Source organism: Cuculus canorus, chromosome 21 (genome assembly GCF_017976375.1).
Source record: "Cuculus canorus isolate bCucCan1 chromosome 21, bCucCan1.pri, whole genome shotgun sequence".
NCBI lineage: Eukaryota > Metazoa > Chordata > Aves > Cuculiformes > Cuculidae > Cuculus > Cuculus canorus.
Genome location: NC_071421.1, coordinates 6,871,465 through 6,894,008, shown reverse-complemented (window position 1 = coordinate 6,894,008; position 22,544 = coordinate 6,871,465). Strand labels below are relative to the sequence as shown.

Here is a 22,544-nt window from a genome sequence, read left to right as displayed (position 1 = left end):
ACAGAAGAGCAGAGCTTTCAGCAGGTCTCCGAATCGCCGTCTCCTTGCAAATCTAATGGAGGCAGCGCGGTCCAAGAGCAAGGAACGGCTGCTCTTCCCTCCCTCCCTCCCGCCAGCCCCTCTGCCCAGCCCCCAAACACACCGGGAACGGGGAGGGGGGAGTTGTTCCAGTTCTCCCTCTTTCACACACCACAGTATTTAATAAAGTTTTGTTTTACATTTTTTACACCAATGTAACAAAAGGCAGGAGGAGGAGGAAAAGACAAACAATGATTCATGTTTATGCAGATAGATGGGAGGGGAGGGGAAATACATGGCCTTCTACGGGAAGGTAGCCTAAGGTCTGGGTCGTAAAATGTGGTGGAAATAGGCCTCAGAGACTGAAAAAGTTTGTACAGCTTTATTGATGGGGGGAGGATGGGGCTGCACGGAGAGTGCTGAATGCGAGTTGTGACGTGAGGTAACAGAAAAGGGCGGGGGGGGGACGAGTTCTCTAAGAAATGAATCTAACGAGTGCATGGCAGGGCGTGTTAGCACGAGGAGGACTTTAACTCTGCTGCTTCCTCTTCAAAGCTTCCACCAGGTCGTTTTTAAGAGCTTCTTGTTTTGATTTGTCTGCAAAAGTCTGCACAGACCTGTGGGGAAGAAGGAGACACAAGTGAGAGGCAAAGCCTTTGTGAGGAGGCGTTTCACAGAGGTGGCAGGAGGGAGCAGCACCTCAGCCCGGGCAGAGGAACCACAGCTCCGCTTCCCTGTTCTCAATCGGGAAGCAGGAGGCCAAGTGAGCAGTTTAGGGTGAGCACCAAAGCACAATTCACACTAGCTGAGACAGCAGCAGAAGGCCCTGCTGCCCCAGCACGTCCATCCGTCTCCAGCTGACAGAGGGGGATCCCCAGTCCTGTCCTTACAGACTAGAAAGCCCCATGCAGCACCAGCAAAGGGTGTGAGCACTCCCACTCTCCAATCGACCGTGACCCAGCCTCCACCTGGGAACCTGGAAAGGCTGGGCTTCTGCATTCCCACAGGCCATTCCTGCAGGGCCAAGTGGCCGCGTCCATACTCCCCACCAGCACCTTCAGCAGTGGGAAATGCGGCCAGAGTTTGGTTTCTTGACTTTGCGTTTCCAGTTTGTCCCTTGCCTGGAGGAAGGAGCAGATCAAAGCAGGCAAAGAACAGAGATGCTGTCAGCAGGATTAGTGCAGGGGCTCCCTTTGTGGCTAAAGGTTTGGTTATTGGGCAAAGCTGTGTCCGTCCAGAGTCCCCTTAGCTCACTGTCCTGTTGGACACTGTGAGGAGCCTCCAACCCCAACAGCACAATGGGTGATTCCCACTCTTAAAACCCCCTTTTAATCGTGACTGCTGATAGGGTAACACTACCAGGCTGCTCAGCGGCTGCTTCCACAGTGAAGCCATTCAGATCCACTCTGGTAGAATTTCTCCCACACAAACCATATTTCACACCCTTTCCAGCCCTCGGAGCTACTCGATTCTCCCTGGATGCCGCCTCCCATGAAAAAGGCTGCTCATGGTGTCAGTTATGTTCCTAACGTTTCTATAACAGTGTTTTCATTCTCTTCTCTCTGGAGACTCACACTGCTTTATAAAACATGGCCGTTTGATGTTTGTGTTTGTCACCGGCTGAAGGAGTGGTTCTGCCATCACCAACACACAGCGTCTTTCCCCTTTGTCAGCTGAACACGTTGAAGATGACATCTGTAACTCGTTATGAACGGGTGTGGAAGGTTCAGCTGGCTCAGGGTCAAGCACCACCACATGTTCCAGGCATTCAGAGCTCCAGAGCAAATAAGTGCCCATGAACAAACCCCTCCAGTGGCCACAACCCAGTGGAGGCTTGGAATGTTCCAGCGGAGCTTGAGCAGGACTGGATTTCAAGCTCCAAGGAAATTCAAGGCACATAAGGCAAACGGGATGTGCACAGGGGAGCTCATTCACTTGGAAGTCACAGGAAGCACCATATGGTTTTGTACAAAAACTACAAGACTTCCAAGGTTGCATTCCCAAGGGAGGACACTAAGGTTTCAAGGAGTTTCTCATGGAAGTAGTGCACCCCAGCTGGAAAATCTGATGGTGTACATGGACAGAGCCCCAGGCTCCTGGATCAACTCAGGCCAACCTAACGGCATTCCAGGAACATCACCATGGGCTCCTCTCCTGCTCCCAAGGCAGAGCATGAGGTGGGTAAATGCCGCTACATTTCAGAGTGAGGTATTTCAAACAGGGAAAGGGGGAATGCTTAGGATAAACCCCATAGCATTTAGTCACCATGTTAATAAATAATCCTTGGGTGAGAGGGCTGGCCCGTGGTCTGCCAGCCGGCGCGGTTAGGGGTTAGTCCTGACCCAGTTACCATGCAGGGGCCGGGCGGGGTGAGTCCTGGTTTAGTGCTGGTGTCACACCGCACAGGGTACCTGGGTCGGTTTAGTTATCGGGCTGGATGTAGATCTGGCGCTGGGTCAACACTTGAGAAAGCTCCCTCTGCAACTGCTTATACTTTTGGTTGTCAGGGATAGCATCGATAGATCTACAGAGAGGGGGGCGGAAAGGAGGGAAAGCAAACAGGGAAAGAACAGTCAGGAGAACTCAGTAACACAGAGCCAGTGGTTGGGACAGCACCTGGAGCACACTTGGGAAGAACAAATGTAAACACGCAGGTGAGAGAAACGGAAGAGGCTGGAGGAGAAGCTGAAGCCAGGCACTCCATATGTTACTGGTTCCGAGCCATCACCTCACCAACGCACACTGTGCCGTGACTCAGAGCAACAGGGAGAAATGGGAAACAGATTTGATCACAAAAGCTTAAGGCAATGTTCACAAGGAGAAAGACTGCATTACGGATTTCCTTTCCATGTTAATAAACACTTCCTGGCTCAACCCTGCACAACACAAAGGGAAACAGAGGCTGCTAGGGAAGCTGGGGTGTGGGAAAAGCCCCAGAGCAGCCGCTGCCTCTGACCCTGCTGCCTCCCTCTGCCTCGGCTGTTGGAAAAGCAGCACAAATATTTAATTAGCACCATTGTTCTACTTCCCTTCACATTTCAGTACGAGACAGAACAGCAAGGCACACCTTTGGTCTGTTTGCTCTACGTTATCACACTGTGCCAGGAGCTCCACCTGCAGCTTAAACTGGGAGGATCTGGCATCACGTTCTGTACTTCGGGATTTCTGTTGAGTATTCCTAACCAGGAATGAGCTGGGGCTGAGCACAGTGCAGTTTCCCTATAGAAAGGCACAGGGTTTGCTCACTCAGCCTGTTCTCCCACACTGTGTTGTGACCAGCAGTGCACAGAGAAAGAGAGCATTTGAAGTCTAAACACTGCAAACCATTGATGTCAGGGCTTCATTCTAGGACCAAGCAACTGGTTTTAAGGGTAGCAGAAAGAGAAGTCAGAATTTAAGTACAACTTTCAAGTCTTTGAAGAATAAAACTCCGAATTACAAATAACTCTGAAGCACAAGTGTTGCCAATGGGGCTGTTTTCTTCCTGGTGATGGAATGAGGGATTACAAGGAGTGGCTGAGGGAACTAGAGTTGTTTAGCCTTGAGAAGGGGAGGCTGAGAGGAGACCTTATTGCTCTCTACAACTGCCTGAAAGGAGGTAGTAGAGAGGTGGATCCTGGCCTCTTCTCCTAAGTGACAGGGGACAGGACAAGGGGGAATGGCCTCAAGCTGCGCCAGGGGAGGGTCAGGCTGGATATCAGGAAGAAAGTTTTCACAGAAAGGGTCATCAGGCACTGGAACAGCTGCCCAGGGAGGGGGTTGAATCACCGTCCCTGGAGGTATTTAAAAGACAGATAGAGGAGGTGCTCAGGGACATGGTTCAGTGACAGATAGGAATGATTGGATTCGATGATCTAAGAGGTCTTTTCCAACCTGGTGATTCTATGATTCTATGATTAAAGCTTTGCTTCCACTTTCTATGGTTGCCAGGTAGAAACATTCCCTGAACTCCTCACACAAATGATGTTTCCAAAGCACAGTGAGGTGAACAACCACAAATAAGAAAGGACTTGGTGTTGGACAGGGGAGCGCAGTAAAAGACAGCAGATAACACGCGGCAGTGCAGGGGTCCGACCAGCAGCTGGAGAATCCCTTACCTCAGCCCATTGACGATGTCCTTTGTTTTTCCAAAATAAATCTCATTCAACGTACTTCTGATTTTGTTTTCCATGTCCTAAAAACAAGGAAGAAACCAGATGTTGAGCCACAGCAGCCAGTTTCAGGAATGGGGACCTCACACCCCATTGCGGCGTATATGTTCATCCTGATGTACAACACAACCGCACAGTTCAGCCCAGTATTTTCCTGCTATTTAACTTCTCACGGGATGCAGTACAGCCTGCGCTCTGCTCCTATCAAAGAAATAAGGGCTGTGCTCTTCTCCTATCCTCTCCTCCCCATTACTCCAGGCTTTCCAGACCACAAGAGGGCAGTTTCCACCCAGGGATCCACTCTGTTCAGCTGCAGAGCAGGAAAATGCATTTCACCCCGGCCTTACTCCATAATGCACCATAAGTGGAAAGGCAGGCATTGTGTGTAACCAACAGATCAATACTTTTGTGCTTTTGGGTTCCTTTCAATTTTTAAGCTGGCAACTCGTTCATTAAAACCACCTGGCAAGCGGGTTTGAGAAAGAGCTTGTAAATCAGCGGCACTTTTCATGAGGTCACTTTTGCTCAAACCAGAAACTTAAAAACAGGATGTAGAAAGAAGTACCTGCGTGCCTTTCACTTCCCAGTTGCTTTAAAAAAGGGTTACACTCCATTTCCTCCTCTCTGGCCATGAAGATGAAGGAAATGACAAACACCTTCATACAGGACAGCACCCATGAACAGCACCCAGGGCGGCAAACCCTTCCAAGAGGCTGACACAGTCGCAGCCTTCCTGCACCATGCTGAGGACACAGCACCACCCGCTGCCAACATCCACCACCAGTCCCAGGGATTCAATAAGGCCTCGGTACAGACTGAGCCGTCAGTTAGAGGGACAGTTCTGTAACAATCCACCTAGATTTTAAATAACTCTGCCCAACAGTGACCGTGGAAGCAAACACAGGGATCGGAATCGCTAAGTGGTTCCGAGGGAAGGGCGGTTCATTGTGCAGGGCGGTAACTGCTGTAAGAAGCAGGAGACAGCGCAAGCTGTCTACAAACTGCTGGAAGTCAAGCTAGGAGCGCTGAGCCATCAGACACAGCACCATTAGCACAACTGGACTTGATATAATATGAACAAATAATTTGTTTGTAAAGACAAAAGCAACAAAACTCTTTGACTAAGGACCAAATGTGGGCAAAAGGACCTGCAGCAGGGTCAGGCTGCGGGAGCTGCACGGTGCTTACCTCTACCAAGCGTCCAATGTTGGCTATGTGCGGAGAAGAGTCACTCACGGTCTCATCCTTCTCCATCTAGAAAGGGAAGACACAAATCCACTGAAAATATGGAAAATGACAATCGGTGCCGGACAGCTTTCCTTGCCAGAAGGAGGAATGGAAGAGGTGTTTCAAAACCCTTGAGTAGCCATTCTTTCAATGTGCAAACAGAACAGTGACGCACAGAGATTCCCAGAAATCCCTAACAATGGCTCACGTGTTGGTAACAAATGTGGTGTCATAAAAACCACGAATCAAAAAGCAAACTCTGCTGTAGATCCCTGTGCTACAGAACTGCCGTTCCCTGCTGACCAAGGGGCTGCAGACCTATGGCAGCGCAGACAAGAAGAGCAGCAGCAGCAGTGCACATGGATTAGGAATCGTGGTGGTTGTTGCATGCCAGGACGGTGCTGCCCGTTTGCTCTGACCCATCCCTGCAAATCCAGCTGCTTCTTTAACCTTCATTTCCAACCCTGCTTCCAACCACACGTGGGGCACATTGCCCATTCTCAGTCTCTCCTGGCAAAAGACATCTCGAGCATTATTCACTTTCCAGTGGAGAGGGAAGGTGCAGGGAACACAAAAGCCACAACCACCAGCTGGACTGGTGAGGATTTAAACCACTGCCATTGCATGGAAAGAAAATTTGGACAGTTTGTTGTTCATTTTTCTTTTTAGACCAAAGAGCTGAACCAACACTGACCTGTTAGGGGAAGGTAGTGCACAGTGGTGCGTATGGGGGAAGCAGCACACTGCCCTTTGCAGCAGAAATTGAGAACAATTCAAGACCACCACGCTCGTAGTGCAGTACCTGAACAGGAAGGAGCTGCCTCACCCAGGTGAGGTTTTTCCATCACCAAGACCAAAAGCTGGGAGTCGGTACCGCAGAATGCAATATTTATTTTTTTTTGCCTGACTTTGCCCCATACGATGCCCATCCCGTGGCCAGGGCTGACCACACATGATCAGAGCGAGGCAAAAGCCTGTCACTGCCAGCACCCGAGACAAGAATTCTGGCCAGGCACAGAGAAGCTGCTGGACAACAAACAGCAGCCCTGGGGACCTCAACTGATACAAGATGTACTGAGATGGCAGGAAAGCAAAACGGGGAGAAAAATGTAGTGGGAGGAACAGTCTTCAAAGGGTTTTACTAATCCCACTGGATTCTCTCACCCATCTGCTCAATCCTTCCCTCGGGGTACAGCTTAAAAATCTGGGCCAGCTCAGGCCTCTTCTAATAAGCCAAGGCTCCAGCAGGCTGGGGGAAGCGTGCAATTTAGTTGGGAGCCTGCAGGCAAAAAAATAACCCAGAAGAGGGTAGAAAGAGAAGAAGCACAATCATTTTTTCCTTTTGATTGCAGTTGGATTCAGTCTGGAGAAGAAAAGGCTCCAAGGAGACCTTAGAGCAGCTTCGAGTACTGAAAGGGGCTCCAGGAAAGCTGGAGAGGGGTTCTGGATCAGGGATAGGATGACGTAGAATGCTTTTAAGCTGAAAGAGAGGAGATCAAGAAGGGATCTTAGGAAGATATGTCTTGCTGTGAGGGTGGGGAGGCCCTGGCCCAGGTTGCCCAGAGCAGTGGTGGCTGCCCCATCCCTGGAGCGGTTCCAGGCCAGGTTGGATGGGGCTTGGAGCCCCTGATCCAGTGGGAGGTGTCCCTGCCCATGGCAGGGAGTGGGACTGGATGGGCTTTGAGGTCCCTTCCAACCCAAACCATTCCAGAACTGTTTACGTATAACTGCTGGGAGAATGGATCCGGCTGCAGCAGAGGAAGAAAATAAACCTGAGCTGTACAAACACACAGACGGGTGATGGTGAGGCTGGGAGCGATCAGCAAACTGCCCAATGCAGGGGCAGCCCAGAGGCAGCAGCGAGGCAGGGATGCCACAGCTCCGGCTGGGTGTCCCCACGCCCGGATAGACGGGGCTCTTTGGGAAGAACTGGAATCTGAACGCGGGATTATTTTTTTGCAAAATGTGGACTACTACATCTCCATAAAAACCACTGCCAGCAGGAAAACATCTTTATTTGTTCTAGAAGCCCAGATGTTCCAAGAGCTGTTTAAAGGGGTTCAGCGAGCAGCCACGTCCCACAGACAGCAGAGCTGGGGGTTTAAAGGTCCCTTCTGGCAGCGGTCACTGCACAGACCTACGCAGGAAGCTTAAATAAAGGGGTTAATTTGCTTTGAGGGGAAATTCTGCCCTGTAAATGGATGTTAACAAGCAGCTCATCTTCCCACTGTCACTTCCCATCTGCTGCTGAGCTCCGCCAAAGCCCTAACGCTCCAGAAGGAGCCAAGTCCAACCCACACGGTGCAGCCACTCCTCTCCCACTGGAGCTCTGTGACCTTGGCTCCCCTGCCTTGCCTCCTAGCTGCCTGCCAGCGCAGATGGAACCTCGCTTTTCTGGGTATGTTCAACTCTCGATGGCTGGCTGGGCACTTTGGATGTTTCCTGCATGGAACACTGCAGCTGTTTGGGCTCTTGGTAAACGTTATTTGGAGGAAGAATTAATATGGAGAGAAATTTATGTCGGATAAATCATAGAATCATAGAATCCCTAGGTTGGAAAAGACCTTTGAGATCAAGTCCAACCATACCTGTCCACTACTAAACCATAGCCCTAAGCAGTTAAATCTGCCTGTCTTTTAAACACCTCTGGGGATGGACTCAATCACCTCTAGTTCATCATGAAAGTGTCTAAAAATACTGGAAAGATAAGGAAACTCATCCACGATTTTGCTCTGAAGAAGTGACGGCAACACCCACAGCTGCTCTGGCCACAGAGCAGCATGAAAAATCTCTCTAGTGTAACACAAACAGGCCAGTGAGAGCCAAAGGCTCCCAGGCCACAGGTAGCAGGCAGGCTGGAGCCTCCAGCTAGAAAGTATGGGGGGTTATTTGGATATCAGCAAGGTAAAATTTGGCCTCTCTCTCCAATGTTTATTTCAAACTCTAACGAGGTCATTGAAGGTGGTGAGCTCCATGGATCTTGCAGCTTGGTAGAGATCAGCTGAGAACTTTGCTCATCCTTTCACGGCCTTCATGTATATTGACCTCACCAGTGTAACCAAAGAGATCCCATCCCTGGAGGTGTTCAAGCCCAAGTTGGATGGGGCTTGGAGCCCCTGATCCAGTGGGAGGTGTCCCTACTCATGGCAGGGGTGAAACTGGATGGGCTTTGAGGTCCCTTCCAACCCAAACCATTCCATGATTCTATGATCCCATGTCCTTTACCATACTGTATGTTCTAAACCACAAGCACATCTGGAAACGCTCCATCTCCAACACTCTTTGCCACTAGGCCACATGTGCTCAACTCTTCTACTCTCTTTCTCTCTAAACTAGCCATTATAAACCTGATCCACAGTCAAATCCTTCTGTTCATGTGATGCAGAAATAATTCCCCTGACAACCACTGTTCTGTCCCTCTGTGCTGTCCCCTGCACCCCAAATACCACTGTTTGCAATCGGCGAGACCGTACCTCCAGGAAATGGAGCAGGAGCCCAAGGGTCGTGGCAGTTACAACTGGAAGATCGTCTGGAGCAAAATCCCTCCCCGACGCCCCACTAAACACTACAACATCTGGAAGTCGGTGGGATAGGCCTTTACATGAAAGCTCAGCTTGATGAGAATATACGACTCTCCTAATTGCAGAGCACAAGCCTGGGAGGATTTACTGATGATGATAAATGGCCCAACGTCTCTGCTGCTGTTTTATTGAGCAGCAAGAGATCACAGGCACATCTCCCTGAGCGCAGGCAGAGCTCATTTTGCAGCAGACCGGTGTCCATCCTGCTCTGCAAAACGTTCTGCCTTCACTAGCAAGTATTTCAGGTATGAAAACCAACACATCTGCACTGCTTTAATCTGAAATCCTGGGCTTCAGCTCCCCTACAACTCCACATCCTCCTCTTCTCGCCCCTGCGTATGTAAATAAACTGTGGAGTTTGAGCCAACTTCCTTCTCAGCACTTTCTCACCATGTCCATCCCAGCTTAGGAAACACAGACGGGGCTTTTGTGCGGGATGAGATCGCAGAGAGGCACCTGCTCGTCTCACTTTTAAGGAGAGGGCTCCAGAAACCTGTCCAACAAAGTGCACCTTTGACCGTTTGCCAGCAAACGGGAAGGCTGCATCTACTTTGCATAAAATGAAACTGGATCACACCTGCTCTGTACACCCAACAAGACTTTGGGATCCCACAAAAGCCAAACGGTGCTGGGGCAAACGACACAAGTGAGTCCAACCTACACAAAGAGGATGGGACCTGAACGTCTGGCAGGGAGCAAATCATCTGCCAAGCATCTGGCTTGAATCAAGAAAGGGTGTGAGATACCTGCAGCCACAGAAGAATATGCAAGTGAATTGGGAAGCTGCTGGCATTTTTCATTTCCTTGCAAGCAAGCACTGCTCCCTGTGTTTAAAGACAGGATGTCCTGTCCATCCCTCTCAGCACTTCACTCGTGGCCCTTAGTCAAGGCAGAGGGTACAGTACTTTCTGACGGCTCCACTCCTTTCCCAATTCCAGCCTCAGCCCTCGTACTTACAGAACTCCCAGTGCCCGATGTCAGCTGAGATTCCTCCCTCCAGACAGGCCTGGGGGCTCCTCACTACAAGGAGGACATGGAGGGGCTGGAAAGTGTCCAGAGAAACGAATGGAGCTGGGGAAGGGGCTGAACAACAGGGGTTATGACAGGCAGCTGAGGGAACTGGGTTTGGTTTTCCTCATGTCCAGGTGGAACTTCCTCTGTTCCAGTTTGTGCCTGGTGCCCCTTGTCCTGTCGCTGGGCACCACTGAGCAGAGTCCATCCCTGTCCTCCTGCCCCCAGCCCGTCAGACACTGATCAGTATTGATGAGTCCCCTCTTGGTCTGCTCCTCTCGAGGATGGACAGCCCCAAGTCCCAGCCTCTCCTTCTCATGAGATGCTCCAGCCCCTCATCATGTCTGTGCCCTCTTCTGGCCTCTTTCCAGTTGTTCCTTGTCTTTCCAGAGCTGAGGAGCCCAGAATTGGGCACAAGGACTCTGGATATAGCCTCCCCAGGGCAGAAGCTGCCACATCTCTCCCTCTCTTCCCTTATTCTGTCCACTCAAATATAAAGTGTACAGTTACTCTCCTCTTACAAACAGAGATAGAGACAACTCCTACTGCAGCACATGGAAAACTGCACTGGGAAAACCACTGGGAAGTAGCAGTTCAGTGAACTGGAAGTGACACAGGACAGGGACATGACCTAAGGAATAGCTACCCAGAGCAGAAGACCGCATGGTCAAAGGCCAGCTGCAGGAACACTCAGACACCCAGAGTCTTACCAAGAGAGAAATTTAGGAATTGCCTAAGTGGAAGCACAACTTTTACAAAACAGACTTGACAAAGGCAATGAAGCTCCCCTGTTTGGGTCTGATTCGGGGCGACAACATTTCCCCAGCAGGAGCAGACTCAGGAGCTGTTCCTGGACTCCTACTCCTAGATCCCACTTGGCTGTGCCCACACGACCACACCGTCTCCTCACAGAACAAAAAGGGCTGTTCGATCGCTTGTACTGAGCGCTATTTGCAGCCATTAGCAAGGGGATGGACTGAGCAAGTATTTCCGCACACAGTTGCAAATGCTCCCTGTAGCACTTTGACACGAGATGTGCCCAGCTCCTAACGCTGTCAGAGACAGTGAATCAGGAGGCATTACCTTAGCTGCCCTCACCCGCCTGCTCCTGGCCACCGAGTTAATCATTCCAGTCATCATTCGGAAAATACCCGATCTGCACCCAAGAGGCAAAACGGGTTTCAAAGCAACAGCTCTCAACAAACTTCCTTTTCAAAGCATTGGAAGCTTTTCTCTGCCATTAGTTTAGAAGCCAGGATATTATAAAGCTTGTGAACACTTCAAAAGCTCCCACAAAAACATAAGGACATCTGCTACTCGCATTGTAGGATCAAAGGTGGTTAAAGAGCTTAAACATTGAGCTGCCCAGAGCAGTGGTGGTTGCCCCATCCTGGGAGGAGTTCAGGGCCAGGTTGGATGGGGCTTGGAGCCCCTGATGCAGTGGGAGGTGTCCCTGCCCATGGCAGGGGGTGGGACTGGATGGGCTTTAAGGTCCCTTCCAACCCAAACCATTCCATGATTCTATGACCAAAACCACAGATATATTATCATGGACAAAATGATTCCCAAATTCCGGGTAGGACATCAGGTGACTGATACTGCCAAGTTAAAATCCTAACAGACCATCTGGGAGACAAACACTTACTTTTGGTGCCCTAGGTTGGCTCCAGGCTGTACAAAAAGCCTCCCACAAAGTCAAACTAAAAACTGCTGCCCTTAGATGATGTAGCACAAAGGCTTTACAGGACAGCAACAGCCTTGTACTCCAGAGCTCAGTCCAGCTACTGCTAAATAAACAGCTCAGGACACACAGCTCCTCCTCGCTCTCCTCCAAGGCAGCACACAGATCTCAGTTTTCTGCTGTGGATTCTGACAGAGCCTGTCCCATCCAGCCCACCACAGCAACCCCAAACCGAAAACCTCTAGCCCAAAGCTGAATTGGGAAACTCAGTTTCCATTGTTTGTGCAGCAGCGGCGCATCACCGCCCCGGCAGCGTTTTTACAGTTACTTCCATTGGAAGCTGGCCCCTGCACTAATGCATCGCATGTGAATTAAACGATCTGCTGTTCAAATGATGACAGAAGCATGAATCTCCCCACTAGAGAGGGAAAGTCAAACCAAACACGTCTGAGTAGTCTGGGCCAAGGTGCACTGAGGACACCCATTCCCAACAGGCTTCTGTTTTCCTTGGCGCAGCTCTCACGCACCATGAGGCCACAGCCAAAGTCGAGCCCTTGGCCTCCACTTCACAGCTGTGGTTTGAAGTACTGGGAAGGCCTGGGATTAAATATTTATCCAGGTCACCATAACCGGGTGCAATTCTGAGTACACAACCCTCACAACTGTCTCCAGATCCTTCCTCCCTTCTTCCTTTTCCATCAGCTTCTTCTGTAAATCAACAGTATGGAAAGAAAAACCACCCAGGCCTCGAGCAGGCTCCTGCGACTGCGATACCAACACAATTCTAACCACAGCCCTTCTTTCCTTGTACAAACCCATGGACTGTCGAACAGAGTCTGCATTGTCCTTTGTATCGAGAGCAACCACCAGCCCTGGGAAGCCGCATAAAGGAGTTTTAGCCACTGCCAATCTCTCCAGACACTCAGGACCAGACAATATCCCTCCTGTCCTCCGCAGTTTATTACCCTGCTCAAGTCACTCATTTCCACAGGCCAGATCCTAAGCGACTGCTGTTCCTCAGCGGCGCAAAGCAGGGTGACAGCAGCTTGGGCAGGTGGTGGGGAGAAGCGCCTTCATCCAGGGAAGGCAGAGACTGAGACAGCAGCACGGGCTGAACTCTCACCAGCCTGGCACCTTCCTTGCACAAAAAGGGCTCTCAGGAGGAACTCATAGTAATTAACACTGGCACAAAAACCTAAATCATCATCTTTCTTCTTTGAGATTTTTTTAAAATAAGTGAAGGAAAAGAACAAAAAGGGGCACTAAAAGAGAAACGAAGTCTCCAAGAATGGAAGAATTCAACAGCCAACGCAAAATCAGGCTCGTCCATGGTGGCCTGGCTGGCTTTAAGAAGGAGGCACAACAGAAGAGGCCATTGTGTATTTCCATGAACTCACTCCAAACTACCAGTAGGAAAGCAGGCAAATCTTACAGAGAAAAATTCTGGGTAAGACACAAGGAAGTGTAAGTTTTTCTTTTGGTATTCATGAATTCTAATTAAAAGTAAATCTGAACTACAGAATGTTTACTTTTAACTGAAAGCTGTGCTGCCATCGAGCAGAGTCCACAGGGCTCTTGATAATCACACACTTTGGCACCAATTGTTTCACCTACTCAGCAGGGGAAGAGATGTTTGTACAACACCTCACAAAATCAGCATTTAGTGCTTGACTGGGGCTACTGGGTATATAAATCTGGAAAGGCAGACAGACGTACCTGTCTGGTGAGGCTCCCGCCGAGGTTCATGGTACCAGAACCAGTTTTGTTAGTCTGCAGCCAGAGCATCACCGTGGAGGTCAGCTTGTAATGAGCAGTACGGCCACTGGACTTCTCCTAGAAAGGGAAGGACAACAAAAAGGATAGAGACAAAGGGTTAAAATCCCTCCAAACACTAAATGGGGGTTGGCCCTCAAGATCCTAGGAGCAACAGACCAGGTATTTGACAGGTTGTGAGAGCTGGGGCTGTTCAGCCAGGAGAAGAGAAGGGAAAACTTAGAGCAGCTTCCAGTACTGAGAGGCGCTCCAGAAAAGCTGTGGAAGGACTTTTTCGGAGGGCCTGGAGTGATGGAAAGAGGGAGAATGGCTTTAAATTGGACAGGGGTAGACTTAGATTGGACGTTAGGAAGAAATTCTTCACGATGAGGGTGGGGAGGCCCTGGCCCAGGTTGCCCAAAGAAGTGGCAGCTGCCTCATCCCTGGAGGTGTTCCAGGCCAGGTTGGATGGGGCTTTGAGCCCCTGATCCAGTGGGATGTGTCCCTGCCCAGGGGAGTGGAACTAGATGGGCTTTGAGGTCCCTTCCAACTCAAACTATTCCACGGTTCTCTATGCACAACTGCACTCAACACACTTTGCTTCTTAAGAACAACTAAGTGTGCACAATCCCCTACTTTAGCCAAGCCAATCGAGTCAGAGCAATTTAATCGTGGTTTTCTTACCTAATTAGTGGTATTTATCTGTAGATCTTCACATTAAAAGAAAAAATCACCCCAGGATCCCATGCACAGGCAGGACCACACCTCCAGTTCTGCTGGGATTCTCTTTGGTTACAGCCTTGACTTATCTCCATCCAAACTGCTTCAGGGAGTTTTCAAACATGAACAGGGAAAGAGTTTACGGCCCCAAACACAACATGGCATTGTTCTGGGGAACACCTGCACTCCCTAATTGTCTGAAATTAACTGGGTTTGTTTTCACTCCGATTTATCGGCTGCCCCAGAGGCGGTACCTGAACCTCCACCACGTGGATGGAATCCCAGCATCCCTTAATCTTCTTTGATCCATCTCCAGCTTTCTTAATGAGGATCACCCCGGCAAAACCATGATCCAGATCCCAGAGGTAGACAGAGGAGACACCACCTTCAAAATACCTGCAGGATGCAATCCAATAGGCAAGGTAAGAGTAAGCAGAACCTGAGCAGAGGCAGATATCAATCGTCATCTTAATTCAGCAGCATCTCTACATCCTAGTAAAGATATTTTTCCTCTTAAGACAGCACGCTCGCACAGCTCTACACCCATAAATGCAGCAGCTTCAACCATTTTATAACACAGAGACTTTAATTACAAAAACCCATACGTTTCTCTGAAGGAGAATAAAAGCCTGGTGAGAAACAGAGCCGGCTACAGATTTCCAGTGCCTGAGCAAACCTCCTCTGATTCCAATTAACTCCAACAGCTGGTAAAAGCAAAAGCTACAAAGTGGGCTGAGAGTAATGCTTTCTTTTACAGTTTGGGGGTTGGGTTTTTTTCCTTTTCTTCCACTATTGAGAAAGTCTGGAAGTTCTTTAAAACAAAGTCCGCTAATCAAGACAAAAGGAGAAAGCAAGGAGCTCTGTGCTGCTGTCTCAGAGGTTTGTGTGAAGGCAACTTACTGATTTATTGAAAACAGAGCTGAACTGAAGCCCAGGTTCTTAGAAATGCAGGGATGCTGCCGAGGATCACCTATTATTCCAGCTTCAGGAACGGAATACAACAGAAAATAGGCTAAACTACATAGATCTCAGGTTTCTGTAGCAAAAAGTACACTCTTAGAATAAAACTAACAAGGCAATGACATCTGCAGACCCCAGCTCCTTTGTCACACCAGTGCTGGGCTCCTTACATGCCCCATGAGAGATACGCTTTAAAATAACAGTAAACAACCCAGTGCCGCAGGAAAAAAGATGGACAAGAAGCAACTGAGGCTTCTAGAACACCAGAACCGTAACCCACAGCATTCTACCAACAGTTCTCAATCCCAAGTTACCAAACGGCCATAAAGAGAGCTGAACAAAGGGGAATATTCTTTGGTGGCACATGACACTTAGACCTCAGCAATTAACTCATCCTGCACAGTCACCATCACCTGCAAAGAGCGAAGAAAAGGAGGGAGCAGCTTCAGCTAGATCAGTGACACTTGTGCATTCAGACATTTCTCTTGTCCTTCGAGTACACAATGCGCGTCCCGTTCTGCAAGGACACACAACACAGACAAGCCACCTGAGAGTTCCTTGTCTGCAGGACATCAACAGCTCCTCACCCATCACAGAAGGGGCCGCTAAGAGGCACAGCTTCCAGCAGCGAAGCTGGGAAAGTCACGTAGGTAAAACCGTCCTGTGCTCCTGCCTCTTATTGCCATGAGTGAGACGATAGCACAGATCTGCAAGTGACTGCATATTTCACTTCTGCTGTGAGAAAAGAAAGCATCACTCATCACCAACATGACAAACCTGTTGAACCCTCTCAACTCTATGCTCTCTTCCTCTCTAAACACAACCTCAACAGCTGTTAACTGCACTGAATGTTTCATTTACAGTACATTTTGAACCCTATATATCACCCGGAAGCTCTAAGGTACCAAGTACTTAGTGAAGCTGGCAGGAGCTGCCCAGGCCAGTGGTGAAGTCTCCATCCCTCTTGGGGTTCAAAAACCACGTGGCTGTGGCACTTGGGGACATGGGTTAGCAGGCACAGTGGGGTTGGGCTAACAGTTGAACTGGATGAGCTTAGAGGCCTTTTCCAACCTCCATCATTCCATGATTCTAAGTATCCTTCTTATAAGTCAGAAGAAAAGCTAATGAAGGTGAAAGCAATTAACATTGGTGACTTCTAGCATATTCCCTGCCCTGACAGATCAGTGTGTTGTGTCAAGAAGGCAGTCACCCAAAGAGCCCAAATTCCTTTTAATTGCGTGCATCGCAGTCTGTACCAAAGCCAGTGCTGACCCCACGAGGGGTACATGACTTCATAGGCTTGGAGAGGAGTGGCTGGAGAGCTGCCTGAAGAAGAAGGACCTGAGGGGTGTTGGTCAACAGTGGCTGAACATGAGCCAGCAGTGGCCCAGGTGGCCAAGAAGGCAAACAGCATCTTGGCCTGCATCAGGAATAGTGTGGCCAGCAGGAGTAGGGAAGGGATCCTCCCCCTGTACTTGGCACTGGTGGGGCCACACCTCAAATCCTGGTGTCAGTTTTGGCCCCCTCACTACAAAAAAGACAGTGAGGGTCTGGAGCGCATCCAGAAAAGGGAGCAGAGCTGGGGAAGGATTTAGAGCACAAGCCTTGTGAGTAGTGGCTGTGGGCGCTGGGGTTGTTTAGTCTGGAGAAAAGGAGACTTATGGGAGACCTCATCACTCTCTACAACTGCCTGAAAGGAGGTTATGGTGAGGTGGGGGGTGGGCTCTTCTCCCTGGTAGCCAGTGACAGGACAAGGGGAAATGGCCTCAAGATGCACTGGAGGGGTGTTGGATATTGGGAGGAATTTCTTCACTGAAGGAGTTCTCAGGCACTGGCAGAGGCTGAACAGGGAGGTAGTTTAGTCCTCATCACTGGAGGGGTTTAAAAGATGAGTAGATGTCATACTTGGGGACATACCCTAGCTCGATGGCTGGACTCGATGATCTTAAAGGGCTTTTCCAACCAAAACTGTTCTGTGATTCTATGATAGTAACTCACCAACACCATTTGGTTTTAGTGGGTGACCACTGCTGCCCGTCAACAAGTTCAGCCTGGGCACTGACGTAACTAGCACACCCAGCGCAGCCCTAGGATGCTTGGCCAAGGCACTGATACTGCACCAGTGTAAAGGGAAAGCCCTTTGCTCCTCAGGCACAGTGAAGCCAGGCTTCCAGCAGGCAACTTAAACCTAACAAACCAACAAGACACTCTTTTTACACCCCCTGGGGAACTGGCAAATGGATTTTGGTTCATGCAGTCAATTGGAATGTCAGCCCTGCAGCGAACCTCAGCTCCAACCCTAGCGACCCCTCCTTTGCCAGAAGGGCTGCATGAATCACGTCTCCAAAAGCAGAAGCTGTTGCCTCTTTCCAGACCAGATTTGTTTAAAAAATATTCATCTATAGAAGTGAATTCACTCAAACTGAGCAGGCAGTCCCCGAGAACACTGCAGTGTGTTCAGACAGCTTCCCCATTCGCCACTTTATGAGCTCGCTATGAGCATGAAACACTAATTAAGATCTTGAGGGACCGAAACAAGGCTTTTGGAAGTTTATCCCTACCTACTGTACTTTGATCCTAATGACATGAAACAGGAAAAAAATCATTTTTATGTGCCTCATCTTTATGAGATTTTACATAAAGGCTTTTGTGGGTATTTTAAGAATGTGCTAAAACGTTGTCTGAAACCACATGAAACCACGCGAGGAACCTCCTGCCAGAACTAACAGCGCACACAAGGAAACGCTTTAACTCGCCTTTGTATATCAAATATAGCATTAATATTGTTTTAAATACCAACATGCTGTTTCAATAAAGCTGCATTGCCATGGCCAGATCCAGTGTCCGGAGACTCAAATGGGAATGACTGAGCCAGTATGTATCCCAAGGCCGGGATACACGTTGGCCAAAGCCTCCTCAGGGCTTCAATACATTACCAAACATTCACTCCTCCTTCATGGGGAGAATACATCTATCACTCATCACTATGTTTGAGTCCACCTTTCCTCACATAGCAACTAAAATGCACTGATGGGGGTTCCTGAAGACAACCTCAACCCAGGGAAGTCAGGTCTGGAGAGGGGAACGTTCCTTGAAACCTGCTTTCTTCAAGAAAAATACAAAAAAAGTGCTACAGGTTAACTGGCTGCTATGTAACATAGACCTGGATGAGAGACAGATCTGGAGGAATTTAAATCTACATCCATCAACCTGGATTTGCTGCAAGAAGGCTGGACTACCTCCAAGAAACCCCTCCACCGCAGATTAAAGAGCGGCGCTTATGAAATCCAAGCAGTAGAGGTTACCAGCCTGGAAAACGTCCCTGAAGGCATAAGCGGGTGTCCTCTCTGTTAAAGAAACAGGGGCAAAGCAGAGCTCATCGAAGGGACAGGGAGTAATGACAGGGAAACACTGAAAGCCTAACAGCTCCTGGATCGGACAGGATTGCCTTTGATCACCTGTTCTGGAGAGCCCTGCTCCTGGTGCATTATCCTCCATGGCAATCTGTCTCTCTAGAAGCTCTAATCCCCTCCCAAAGCAACCAAGGCCCAGCACAATGCTGTCAACACCTGCTTTTGAGATGTAGAAGAGTCTGAGGTAGGAGGAAAACTTGAGTTCACACTGGGGTACCTCAGAAACATCCCGAAGGATAAACCATTTTCAAAAGATGGCAATTCAAAGCAAAGCAATTGTTCCCCTTCCACGTAAGGACACAGGATGTACTCTAGGTTCACCTACAGACAAGTGTTTGTTACAAAATGATGAAAAAAACAGTCTTATGGCTGCCACATCCCTTTACTAACAACCAAATCCTTGCCAGATCGCATGCGCGCCCTCTCCAAGCAGTCAGTGTTCTGTCTGCAGTAAAATCACCTATTAGAAAGCCATGCAGGAAGGTGACTGAAAGGCCTAACACCATCATTCCTTCTCTGTACAAGATTCAGAAGAGCGTTCCACTCCAAATCCATTCTGGCTCCTGTGCCATGATCAAACACTTCAGTTTTGTGTCCATTACTCATCAACCACGGAACTCCTGGAAAAAAGCTGTTTTATACAAAAAATGTCACTCTTAGGACTGACCTACTTTACCAATGTGAGAATAAAAGAAAATATTTAAGCTACAAGTTATCCAAAGCTTTATGAAGTGTTTGAAGTTCAAGCGGGCAGAGACACAGGATGGAAACTTGTTTGAGGAGCTCAAACTCCATGAAATCGGGAGACTGTGGCCAGAACAAGAAGGATGGGATAGGCAAAGAAATTCCCTCGCTTCCAGCACAGACCTCAGGAAAGGAGGACAGATCACTGTGTTTCACCACTGAAGGACAGACCAGAAAAGGCACTGTCACCTTCCCAGTGACATCCTATTCTCGCAAATGAATGCTGGAGCCTGAACTGACAAAAGGAGTTTCCACCACACAGCAATAAAAACAGGCTGTGACTTTCAATTACACCTCAGAATCAAACCACTCGTCCATAAAAACATTTTGTATTTTCCAGTAAGTAACAGAGCCAGGGACACTGGGTGGGTTCTGGTATCTGGTTATGTCTCTAGCAGCACTAGGCCTCACGCCCTGATGCAAAAGCACCAGGACCTGGAACCCCACACTGGCTCTGCAAGCCTCCAAGAGCTGCACAGCGTTTCAGACTGCTCATTTGAGGCAGCAAAATGTAATTTCTTTGTATCCCCCGAAAGGCTGCAGAGCTATTTCTTCCAGCTATGCTGGTTCAGTGCAGAAAGGGAAATAGTCTCCATCTATTTAGATCATAAGACTTCCAAGAAACCCATCATTTAACAAACCTACTCAAAAGAAAACACTAAGCATTCAGCTACAGATGTTTTTATAGGAGTGACTGGAGTTGCAATCCAAGAAGGCAGTGTCTAATAGCATCTCCAAACCATCCCCTAAAGGACAGATCAGGGAGGAGACACCTCAGCTGTTACTAAAACCGGTGAGGGCAACGGCAAGAGCCTGGGCACTATTCTCAGCCAGTCCTTTCCCTACACCTGCACTCCGTCAAGTCAACTCAGCACATGAACAGCAACATAAATAGGGAGACAGTGGCAACCATCAGCCATCCACCTCCCCCAAACTATGAGGCGTTCATGCAAATCACCTGCCATCCTGTAGCTCAGGTGAGGGGAAAAGTCTTCAGCAAAGCATCAAGAGACCAGAGTTGCCACGAAATAAATTTGTTGCCTGTATCTTCTATCCAGCTCCTGGGTAACGAGGCTCATGAGCCTGTTCTTCCATGAAAAGGACCATCAGGTACCAGGAACCAACCTGGGTGAGATACTTCTCCCACTGCTGTGGGTACAGATCATTTATGATTCCCCTCTCCCTACTTCTGCGGTCCCAGGGGTGCAACTGCAGGACACTGAAATCCTTACAATAGGGAAGCTAAAACATCAGTGCACTCAGAGCAGCTGCTCTCTCAATGGGTTATGAGCATAGCCCCGAGCACGCTGGTGGGCTCCACGCAGGTACGTTACAGAAAGCCCTTCCAGCACACACAGGTGCAGCCCCCAAGCACGCATACCAATCTCCTTAGGTATATGCAGCTCCAGTGCCAGGCGTACTTAAAGCACATCTGGACCATGGCGGGATGACTCAACCAGCAAAGCAGAGCTGTGAAGTGCAAGAACTCTGTAAGAAAGGAAAACGGTATCCAAACAATGGGATTCTGAAGCCTACAAATCTCCCAGAATCTCCCATTTTGTGCTTTCCACCACCTCCCATTATTTTAAAAAAAAGTGTACTGCTCACATTTTCCTCACCATCCAATTGCTCTTGGCAGAGGGAAACTAATGACCAAATGCCTTTTGGGAAGTCACCTAGAAACTGTTCCATTAGCCACCTAACAAGCAAGACAATGGGGCACTTTGTACCACGGCCAAGTGGGTATTTGTTTCATTAACCGCCAGGAAGCTAGACTGCTTACAGATCATAGAATCCTGGAACGGTCTGGGTTGGAAGGGACCTCAAAGCCCATCCACCCCTTGCCATGGGCAGGGACACCTCCCACTGGCTCAGGGGCTCCAAGCCCCATCCAACCTGGCCCTGAACCCCTCCAGGGATGGGGCAGCCACCACTGCTCTGGGCAACCTGGGCCAGGGCCTCCCCAGTCTCAGCATGAAGAGTTTCTTCTTAATGTCTCATCTAACTCTCCCCTCTTCCAATTTAAAGCCACCTCTCACACCATCCGTGTGCTCTGCAGAGCTGCCCGTGCTGCACCCCCCGCCACTCTGACACGGTTCAGGCACTGCCAGCTGTAACTCAGCTGTGGGTAGGAAAGGAAAAGACAGCAGCAGGCTTCTGTGCCACATTTTCGTTTGCTGAAGTCCATGTAGACTCCAGAATTCATGGGACACACTCGATATGGGCACAGATCAGATATGCTACAGATCAGATGGCTGTTATTTGTCAAGTTATTGTCTTCAGTTTTCCATCGTTAAAACCTAGCATGAAGTGAATTTCTGCAAGCACAGTCATGCATTATCAGAAATAATCAGTTCTAAAATTCCAGATCATAATAAAATGAGATTTTAAATAGCAGTTCATTTTTGAAACATGTAAGTAATTTTTTACCAGGGATTTAAACCCTTCAGGGAACGGTGTTTGAGGACAGTGCTGCATCACCAGTGCTGACCTCTTAACACAAGCTCTCCCTCTCCAGTGTTCAGGTTTTACGTAATCACTGAGAACTACGGGAACCCAAGGCGAAAACTCCATCTCTGCTGAAAACCTCAGATTGAGAAGAATACAGTCTGTGCAGAGCTACTGCAAAATGAAGCACCCAAAGACAGAAAAAAATCAGATGAAAAGCAGCCAATTTTATTCTCACAGCACGACAATACGCTTAATTCTTTCCTCTCTTGGTCTGTTTGCTCTAATCTGTGTAATATATACCAACAACTTCAACATTGACTCTGGTTTGAGCTGCCATTGGGTGAGTTAATGGACTCCGAAACCACTCTGTTTACTCCGACATCTAAACAGCTTCCTTGAGAAAACATCATGGGTTTCATCGTAAAAGTACACTAGCGCTGAATCAGCAAGCATCCTGGCTGCTTCGCTCTGTCTTAGGAGACCTCATCTTGGACTTATCAGGGGAACCCAGAGGCAAGGCTCTCACAGATGACATAATCCTGATGTCACACCCTATTGTGCAAAGCCCCAGCCAGCAGCAAGATGGAAAGTCAGGTTTCCTTAGCGCTGGGATGAATAACAAACGCATCTGGATTCAATCTGTAGAGCCCTTGCTGTGCAAACCACAGCAAGTCTCCTGCCCAGGAGAAAGCCACCACAAAGGGCTGGTAACCCTTAATGAGGAACAGTGAGCTAATGGCAACAAAGTCACTTCAAAGCCTTCCAGGGTTTTTTAGTTTAGGCAAACTAGGTTTACATCTAAACACAGACAGAACACTTATATAAAGAGCTCACA

At 48.9% G+C, this 22,544-nt stretch overlaps 1 protein-coding gene across 2 annotated transcripts in view; it reads right to left on the bottom strand.

Annotated features, from left to right (window-relative positions):
• Positions 1 to 153: 153 nt before the first annotated feature.
• Positions 154 to 22,544, bottom strand: part of CAPZB (capping actin protein of muscle Z-line subunit beta) — a 68,986-nt gene continuing 46,595 nt past the window's right edge. The window contains exons 5-10 of one of the 2 annotated variants that reach the window (XM_054085873.1): positions 14,396 to 14,537; positions 13,386 to 13,502; positions 5,358 to 5,423; positions 4,116 to 4,192; positions 2,430 to 2,542; positions 154 to 635 (exon numbers count right to left, since the gene is read on the bottom strand). In XM_054085873.1, coding sequence (XP_053941848.1) covers positions 2,440 to 2,542; positions 4,116 to 4,192; positions 5,358 to 5,423; positions 13,386 to 13,502; positions 14,396 to 14,537 — 505 coding nt within the window. In that variant the 3' untranslated portion in view covers positions 154 to 635; positions 2,430 to 2,439. The remainder of the gene's footprint in view (positions 636 to 2,429; positions 2,543 to 4,115; positions 4,193 to 5,357; positions 5,424 to 13,385; positions 13,503 to 14,395; positions 14,538 to 22,544) is intronic. The other variant, XM_054085872.1, reaches the window with a different exon arrangement.